A 9,382-nucleotide genomic window follows, 5' to 3' on the forward strand; every position below is an offset into this window, starting at 1 on the left:
GCTCATGAAGTGGGTGCACAGAAGCAAGAATTAAAAATGGGGTGAGAGGGACGCCTGGGTGGCTTAGCAATTGAGCATCTGCCTTCAGCTCAGGGCGTGATCCCAGGGTCCTGGGATCGAGTCCTGCATCGGGCTCCTTGCAGGGACCCTGCTTCTCCCTCTGCCTGTGTCTCTGCCTCTTTCTCTGTGTCTCTCATGAATCAATCAATCAATCTTTAAAAAATGGGGCAAGGGGCAGCCCGGGTGGCTCAGCGGTTTAGCGCCACCTTCAGCCCAGGGCATGATCCTGGAGTCCCGGGATCGAGTCCCACATCAGGCTCCCTGCATGGAGCCTGCTTCTACCTCTGCCTGTGTCTCTGCTTCTCTCTCTTTGTATCTCTCATGAATAAATAAATAAAATCTTTTTTTTAATTTTTATTTATGATAGTCACAGAGAGAGAGAGAGAGAGAGAGAGAGAGAGAGAGGCAGAGACATAGGCAGAGAGAAGAGCAGGCTCCATGCACCGGGAGCCCGACATGGGATTCGATCCCGGGTCTCCAGGATCGCGCCCTGGGCCAAAGGCAGGCGCTAAACCGCTGCACCACCCAGGGATCCCAATAAATAAAATCTTTGAAAAAAAAAAAAAAAAGGAATATTGCATTTCCATGTTTTGGCTTTTTTTTTTTTTTTTTTTTTTTTATGAAGATCCAGTGAGATGACAGACATGATCCTCCCTCCGGGAAAGGAGACAGTCTTGCAGAAATAGTCATGAAGTCTTTATTATTGCAAGAAACTAAGAGGGAAGCTACAGACAAGGAGAGTGAGACAGCTGCCAATCACACAGGAGGAGGGCTCTCTTTGGGGCTAGGGTGGTGCTGGGCAGGGGGTATAGGATCTGAAGGGCAGGGGGGGGCAAGGCCCTTGGGGAAGGAGAGATAGAGAAGTCTGGCAGAGGGAGGGAGGTGGGAACTGTTGCTGGCACCCCCCTCCATGCTACTCGCAAGCTCACACTATCCCCACCACCTCCCACTCTCCCTCTCACACGGACAGACCTGCATCTCCCCTTCCCCACATGCCTCTCCACTGCCCCCAAGATACTCTGTCTCTCTCTGTCTCTCTGTCTCTGTCTCTGTCTCTCTCTCTCTCTCTCTCACACACACACACACACACACACACACACACCTCCTTTCTCTATGGCCTTACCCCCTCTGCCTCCCCATCTCACACTCTCACCAGTGCCAAGCCTGAGTCCAGGGGAGGGGCCTGGGGTGGACCAAGCAGACACCCCTCCAAATAGGGCCCTTTCCTTGGGTCAGCTTTGAAGTGGGCCCTGTGAAGCTGCAGGGTGGGTGCCTTGGGTGGAGTGGGCCACTGAGCATCACCAGGGATTCAGTGGGGGGGTGGAATCCAGAGGCTAGGACAGGCAGGGACAGCGGTGCCTGACGCCAGGTGAGGGGCAAGAGTGCTGGGCAGCACAAAGGCACTGGGGGTCAATGGGGAATAAACCTAGAGGGCAGGCGTGGAGTGAACTGGCTCGACGTGGAAAGCAAGCCCTGGGCCAGTGGCAGCGACACCTTAAGGTACCCAGGTGCCCCATCTCACTGGGTGCACCCAGGGTCCACCCTGAGCACCCAGAAGCCTCTGCTAGGAGGATCCAGGCTCCAGAGGGATGGCCTGGAGGACCAGGGGTTGTCCTCTCTCTGGCCCAGGGTCTCCAGTTGGGCGAGGGGGTGGTGGAGGAGGGGGAGGGCGCCGGGTCCCCGCCCGGAGGTGGGGTGGGGGTGGGGACCGGCCACCAGCGCCGCTCAGCTCAGACCTCGGGCCCTCCGAAGGCCAAGTTGTCGCGGACCATCAAGGTCTTGCGGAGGTCACGGTCCACCAGGGGGCGCTGCATGCGCCACTTGTGCGCCTCTTGCAGGCCAGGCTCGAAGTAGTAGATGCAGGCGCCGAAGCCCACGAGGATGAGCACGGAGATGACCAGGTACACCGGCACGAACCAGTCCAGGAAGTGCGGCATCGCGGCGGCTCAGCTGCCGAGACAAGGGCGGCGAGCGCTGGCGGAGCTGCCCCTCGTCCCGCCCGCCGGCCCGGGGGAGACGCGCAGGCTGCCTGGGGCCAGGACGTCAGCACCACCTTAGAGACGAGAAGCGCCCAGGAGGGCGGCGGGCATGACCGGGCAGCCCGCCCCCGCCCCCACCAGGAGCAGAGCTGCCCCCATCACAGGCGCCCACCTGGCCCCTACTCACCCTTTAAAAAGGCAGCTTATGGCTGAGGGCCGCACCTGGCTCAGCCCCTCTGGGGCACAGGTGCCCTCCAGCCAAGTTCCCTAAGCTCTCTGGGTCTCAGCATCCTTGGCCTCTGTGGAAGAGGACACTAACCGAGCCTAGGGGGGACTCAGAGCACTCAGTAAAGGACAGCTGGGTCTGTGCCTCCTCTGAGCCAACCCCTGGGGCTGGACTGCGCAGTTGCGGATGCTGCCCCTAGCCAGACCCTCACAGATGACTGGGTCCCCAGCCGCCCGCACATCCTGGCTGGGTGTGGCCTGGTGAAAGTGTGCTGAACAAACACCCATCCCCAGGGGATCAGATTGGTGTCAACAGGGTGGGCACAGGCTCCCCGAATTCAGGCCCACGCCCAAGTTCGTAATTATAAGCCTGTGGACACAAGCACCAGCCCAAAAACCTTGGGCCTTGGGTTTCCATAGCTGTAAAGTGGGAATGAAGGTAGTGCCTAGACCGCACAGCTGTTGTGACCATTAAATGGGTTGATTTTAGGTAAAATACTCAGAATTAATGCCCGGCCCATAACACCTGCTACATAGTTCTGACTCTCTGAGCCTCAGTTTCCTTATCTGTAAAATGGGGATAGAAACAGGATCCATTTTTTTTTTCCAGGATCCATTTCTTAAGGTCACTGTGAATATTTGACAATATACGGCCTGGCGAGCATTTAGCACCATGCTGCATGGTCCAGAGTCAGCCTCACTTTACTTCACCTACTGTTATTTCCTCTGCCAACCAGAGGCAGGAAAATAGCAGGTAGGTAGCAGGTATAAGGTGCTTCACAAATGTTACATATACCCAGACCCGTTAGAATGGCCCAAAGGTCCCCACAGCTGCACTCTGCCAACCTCCCAGCCTCATCTCTCAGCCTCCGTGCCATCCTCCAGGACTGCTTGTCAGTCACCTGCATGCACCTGCGTGTCTTTCATACACTTTCATTTTCCCTGGAGCGTCTTTTGGACTGTGGGGCAGACTCCTACTCACACTTCAAAGCCAGATCGCAGACTATCCCTTCTAGGAATGGGATAAAGCAAGACCCATTTAACTCCCCCTTAAACCTTTCCTGAGGGGGAAGAAGGGGGTAGGGTGAGGAACTGCACCTCTGCCAGCAAGACAGGGAAAGCACTGTTCGAATGTGCTCACAAACCTTGCATGAGGCCTATGGGGTAGGTGTCACTGTCTGCATTTTACTGAGACCCGGATAGGTCTGCTAACTTGCCCTGGGTTACCCAATCTGAAGGTAACTAAGAGCTGGACCCCAACCCCCTAGAGGTGTCCTGGGGGTTGAGTCCTCCGAGGTGGGTAAAGACTCCTGAGCAGAATGAAATGAGCAGAGGCCCATGTTGGCTTCTGGGGAGGGAAGAAGTGATGGACAGAACAACCTCTAGGGCAAGCTAAATAGAAGCTCTTGCTTCTCAACTTCTGTCTCTAAACTCCAGGTCCTCTTGTCCCACTATATCCAGGTGGTCTCCAAGGTGGGCCATGACCCCAGGAGGAGAGAGAGATGCTGCTTCCTGGTCCCGCATCCATCCGGTGCCTGCCGCCCACCCAGGGTTCCCATTGGCTGTTCTGAAGCACAGACAATGTCTCAAGGTGCCCTACTCATGGAGAAGTAAAACGAAGTGTACTCCTAACTATCTGCCTTTCTGGACAGCCAAAGAGAGTTCAGAATCGTTTGGTGCTGCTGGGTTGAGGGGAAGTCAGGAAAAGAGGACCTCAGGCAGAAAGGCTGCTCCAAATTAATCTGATGCCAAATGATTCATGCCCCACCCCTGGCCACAGGCAGGACTCCAGGGCCCTTGCAGCATAAACATGAGAATGAGCATCTTGGGCAGAGCTGAAGCCACTTGGCCTGCCGTGGTGTGGGTCTAGGGAGCACAACTTAGATTCTCCCAACCTCTCCAGCCTTGTGAACAAAACCCTAGGCATTTCATGCAGACTGAGGACCCCCTAGACCTCCTCCTGGATTCTCAGGGGACTAGCCTCCCTGAAACAACAGATCACTCACTGGCTTCCGATGTGACCTTGAGCCACACCTCACCCTCTCTGGGCTTCAGGGTTCCCCATGCACGGTGACAAGTTGGGAGAGGGGGTCACCAGGAATTTTTCAGCCCCGTTCTAGCCAGTCACATCCAGGACAGTGTGAGGGTTGGAGAGCCCCGCTGCCTGCCTCCCAAGCCACTGGCAGCACTCGGTGCCCCCTCCCCGCCGCATGCCCGCAGACCCACCTCACGTGCAGATGCCTGTTCTGGGGGCTCCGTGCTGAGCACACCACCTCAGCCTGAGCAGCTCAGCGTCGGCCTGCAGACTCAGACACAGCTGCTGTCTCCAGAGACACTGCCATCTGCAACCGCCCTGGGTGTTGGAGGCAGAGAAAGGGCGAGGCCAGTGCCCCCCGTGGGAGACTGAGCTTCTTGGGCCCCGGGGCTCTGACTGGGCCAGGACGGGGCAGTCCTGGGCTGGCAAGGCACACTGGCACCTCTCCCTGCCCATCCGAGACCCTTCCCCCTACCCCCCACCCTCAGGATGGCAGGAGGCGGGACGTGTAGCAGCCAATCAGCACACTGGCAGAGCAAGGGCTTTATCCTCCGTTGCCCTGGCAACCAGCCTCCTCTTCTGGATCCCTCGCACTGTGCACGTGGTACAGAAATGACAGTCCGGACAGGGTTGGGAGAATTCGGGGAGGATGGGAACCACCCAGCAGGCTTCTGGGTCCCCTGGCTGCTGAGCCTGGAGATGAGGGGACCGCAGCTGAGATAAATGGGTTTGGAGGCTTGCTGTTTGTGGGTAGGGAGAGATGAGGGTCCCCAACAGGCAGGTGGGGACAGAGAAGTAGCAACTAGTAGAACCAACGAGTTGTATGTTGTAAAGGAAAGAACCAAGACTGAGACTGAGACTCTGGACACATCAGTCTGATGTAGACCCTGCGCTCAGCGCTTTATTTATATTAATCCATTTATCCATCATCCAAGGTCACGCAGCAAGAAAGTAACAATGCCAGAGTCAGAGCCCTAGCCTGACCTTCAGGCTCCCACAGGGGCTGCCTCTCCAGACTCTGCTTCACCAGCCCCACAGTCCCCTTGGCTGGGACACGGCCTCTGATGGTTGTGACTCCCAGGGACTGAGAATACCTACATCCCAGGCATGGCCCCACACACCACTTCATTCCATCCTCCAGCTGGATTGGTGTTGAGAGCTGATCTGGGACAAGGCAGCTACAGCTCAGAGAAGTGACACCACTTACCTTCTCCTTCCTCTAGGTCACCCAGCTTCTCAGTGACAAAGCCGGGGAGTAAAGGTGGGGTAAGGGGTCCACCTCCCAAGCCTCCTGTGCTATGGACAGAGTCAGCAAAGTGTCAGGCACCTAGTGTGCATTCTGTAAATATCAGTGATTGTTGTCTCAGGAGGACAGAGCAGCCCTGGAGGCCTATGGGGCGGGAAAGAGGCTTCAAGGAACCACTTCCCCAGGGAGTCCATTCCCAGAAACCTGAGGACAGGCAGATGGGAGAGGCCGTGGGGAGAGATGCCTTCAGGACCCTGGGTTCCCCATGCCACAGATACCCTGCCTGCTCTGGGACCATCTGGACCCCTGCAAGGGTGGTGGGTCCTCTCCAGCATATATGCAGTATGGGGAGTGAATTTGAGTTCAGAGAGGGATTTGTAATGAGGCCAAGTACATATAGTAAAATACAGATCTTAAGTGATCTGTGTATACAGCTGTGATCAGTGTCTAGATTTCCATCTCCCCAGACTATTCCCTCCTGCCTCCTGCCAGTCAATACATACTTCCCAAAGGTACCCACTGATTTCTATCACCATAAGTTAGGGTTTCCTCTATTTTATTTGATGCAAATGGACTCAAACAATACGGACTCTTTTGTGTCTGGCTTCTGTTTCTCAGCACAGTGTTTTTGCTACTCACTGATGTGGCTACACGGATCAGTACACCACAACCAGTTTATGTGTTGACCCCTGAAGGACATTTGGCTTGTTTCCAGTCCAGTATGAGACTATTGTGAGCAAAGCTTCCACAGTGCTCCTCAACAGTCTGGAGTGGGAGGACAGAGAGGAGTTGGGGGAGGGATGACAAAGGAATGCAAAGAAACTTTCGGGGGATAATGGACATGTGCATTACATTGATTGTGTGGTGGCTTCCTAGGTGGACACATAGCTCAAATTTATCAAACTGTATATTTTAAATATGTGCACCTTGGGGTGCCTGGGTGGTTCAGTTGGTTAAGCGTCTGCTTTCAGTTCAGGGTCCTGGGATCAAGCTGCGTCAGGCTCCCTGCTCAGTGGGGGGAGTCCACTTCTCCCTCTCCCTCTGCCCCTTCCATCTGCTCATGCTCTCTCCCTCCTTGTCTCTTAAATAAACAAATAAAATCTTTAAAATTAAATTTAAAAAATAAAATTTTAAAATATTAAAAAATATGTGTAGCTTCTCATGTATCAATCATACTTTGATAAAGCTGTAAAAATGTATTAACAGCTTTAGATACTTTTAGCCATATAATTCTTTATTCATACACAAACATATGGAAAGTTCAATATAAAGTAGAGATAAAGCCTGAGCTGCTTCTGTTAAATAATGGGGTGCAGTTTCTGGACCCTACCTACACAGCTTCCCCTTATCCCTATAGTACATCCCCGACGCATCTCCCCAGGGCTCTATAGAAGCCAGTTTGAAAAACACTATCTCAGGGGCACCTGGGTGGCTCAGTTAAGTGTCTTGCCTTCAGCTCAGGTCATGAGTATCACAGTATCCTACACACAGCTCTTTTCTATTCCACTGCTCATGTGACAAGCACCAACTCATTTTAACATCTCAGCCAATAGTCACATCCCCAGCCAAGTGTAGCGATGGCTCCCCAGGGACCCTTCATGCTTCTGGGCTCCTGCTGCTTCCTGGGGTGGCTCTCACCAAATGTGCTGCATTGGTTCTTGTCATCTGGCCATCTGCCGTTGAAGCCAGGATGACACCTCTGGTGCCTGGGTCACCAGTGCTCAGCACCAGGCCTGGCCCAAGGCAGGCACTCAGCATGTGTTAATTGAAGGTCTCAGAAAGTGCTGACAGGGCCTGAGCCTCTCCAGGCCACTCCAAGGGTCTCGGTCATCTCTGTAGCCTCCTTTCTCCCCACTTTCTCTTCACTCCATCTGCTTCAGCCACTGGCCTCCTTGCTGTTCCTCAGAAGTGCCAGGGATGCTCCCCCCTTAGGCTCTTGGCATTTGCTGCTCCTTCTGCCCGAATCCTCTTCAATATACTTAACTGGCTCCTCTCCCGCTGAATTCAGGCCTCTGTTCAAGCATCACCTGCTGACAGAGGCCTCCCCTCACCTAACATAGCTTCTTCCTGTCCCTCTCTATCCCCCAGCTTGGCTTACCTTATGTTCAGAGTACTCATCACCATCAGGCTTTGGGGAGTCCCCTCCACATCCCACGCCAGAAGAATCAAAGTCCATCTGTGCTGGGGCAGGAACTCCACAAAGTCACTTCCAGCTCTTTCTAAGCAAGATATAGTCTAGTCTGCAGTGAGAAGGATTTAGGTAAGACAGGGAGTATGTCTCTGTGTGATCAGGACCTGGCTCCCCAACCCCAGCGTTGATACATAATGTCTGATTCATCTGTATTCTCGAGGTGGGGGGTAGGGTCTGCCCTAGGAGATGATGAAAGAATCGCTGCTTAGAATTAATCAATGGATATAAATCAATCCATTCATTCAACAAATAATTACCAAGCAACTACCACAGGCCAGGCACTTTTTAAAGTGCTAGACAGGAGCACGTAGGTGGCTTAGTTGGCTGAGTGTCTGCTTTCTGCTCAGATCATGATCCCAGAGACCTGGGACTGAGCCCCATGTCTGGTTCCCTGCTCAGTGGGGAGTTTACTTCTTCATTTCCCTCTGCCCCTCACTCCTGCTCATTCCTTCTCTCTCTCAAATAAATAAAATATTTAAAAAAATAAAGTGTTGGACATACAAAATGACAAAGTTTCTACTCTCCTGTGTCTTACGCTGTAGCTGGAGAGACAATGAGTAAGTAATTTTATAACTATTGAGAGAAGCAACTGGGCATGGGCTCTGCACATCCCTGCGGGTTCTTGCTGTGAATGCCAAGAAAGCAAGGCCTTTAAAGCTCTTTGCCCAGACTATCTCTCAGGGTTGCGTTTGCAGCAAGCAACCTTGAGGGAGAAGGTGACGTCTCCCCCCACCCCCAGCAAAGAACAAACATGCCTACCACTTGCTATAAAAGCAGTGAATCTCTAATCCCTGTGTTCCTCTTCTATATTGCCATCCTTGAGGTGTATAGGGCTCCATGGTGGGTCCTTTGCAGGGCTTGGGGGACATGGGGCATTGATGCAAACAGACATGGAGCCTCTGCTACTGTTTTTACCATGAGTAACAGTAAACAAATTAGACAAAATCTTTTGCCTCTTACCCAGGAGTTTCATCCATGAAACAGCAACACACTATTACTAAACAATAATAAACAGTTTATTAGTTTGTAAATATGGTACAATCTCAGACTCTGTACAGTTCTTGACTATATGTGAAGTGGAGATTAGTGCCATTGAGAAAATAGAGCAGAAAAAGAAAGACAAGGAGTATGGACAACTTGCTATTTTTTAAAAGATAATTTTTTTTAAGATTTTATGTATTCATGAGAGACACACAGAGAGAGGCACAGACACAGGCAGAGGGAGCAGATGCTCAACCACTGAAAAATATCACCCAGGTGATATTATCTGACTGAGCCACCCAGGTGCCCCAAGATAATGGGGTTTTTAAAAATAACTTTTTATTAGGGCACCTGGGTGGCTCAGTCAGATAAGCATCAGCTTTCTGCTCAGGTCCTGATCTTGGGATCTTGGGATGGAGCCCAGGATGGGGCTCCACCCCACTCAGTGGGGAGCCGGCTTCTCCCTTTCCCTTTGCCTGCTGCTCCCCCTGTTGTGCTCTCTCTCTGTCAAAAGGATAAATAAAATCTTTAAATATTTGTAAATATTTTTAAATTATTTTTAAATACACTCTACCCCTAGGATGCGGCTTGAACTCACAACCCCAAAATCAAGAGTGGCACACTTTTTTTTTTCTCTTTTTAAAGATTTTATTTATTTATTCATG

At 52.4% G+C, this 9,382-nt stretch overlaps 1 protein-coding gene across 2 annotated transcripts; it reads right to left on the minus strand.

Moving 5' to 3' along the window:
* Positions 1-741: 741 nt before the first annotated feature.
* Positions 742-4,896, minus strand: SMIM45 (small integral membrane protein 45). Of its 2 annotated transcripts, none has more exons than XM_072742115.1 (2): positions 4,491-4,896; positions 742-2,113 (listed from the first exon to the last, which is right to left on the minus strand). In XM_072742115.1, exon 2 carries the CDS (start codon positions 1,995-1,997, stop codon positions 1,791-1,793), a length of 207 nt encoding a protein of 68 aa, XP_072598216.1. In that variant the 5' UTR covers positions 1,998-2,113; positions 4,491-4,896; the 3' UTR covers positions 742-1,790. The 2 variants fall into 2 exon arrangements, with proteins under 2 accessions (XP_072598216.1, XP_072598217.1); XM_072742116.1 differs by having other exon boundaries at positions 742-2,010; positions 4,491-4,880.
* Positions 4,897-9,382: the final 4,486 nt, after the last annotated feature.

Source organism: Vulpes vulpes, chromosome 16, assembly GCF_048418805.1.
Source record: "Vulpes vulpes isolate BD-2025 chromosome 16, VulVul3, whole genome shotgun sequence".
NCBI classification, from domain to species: domain Eukaryota; kingdom Metazoa; phylum Chordata; class Mammalia; order Carnivora; family Canidae; genus Vulpes; species Vulpes vulpes.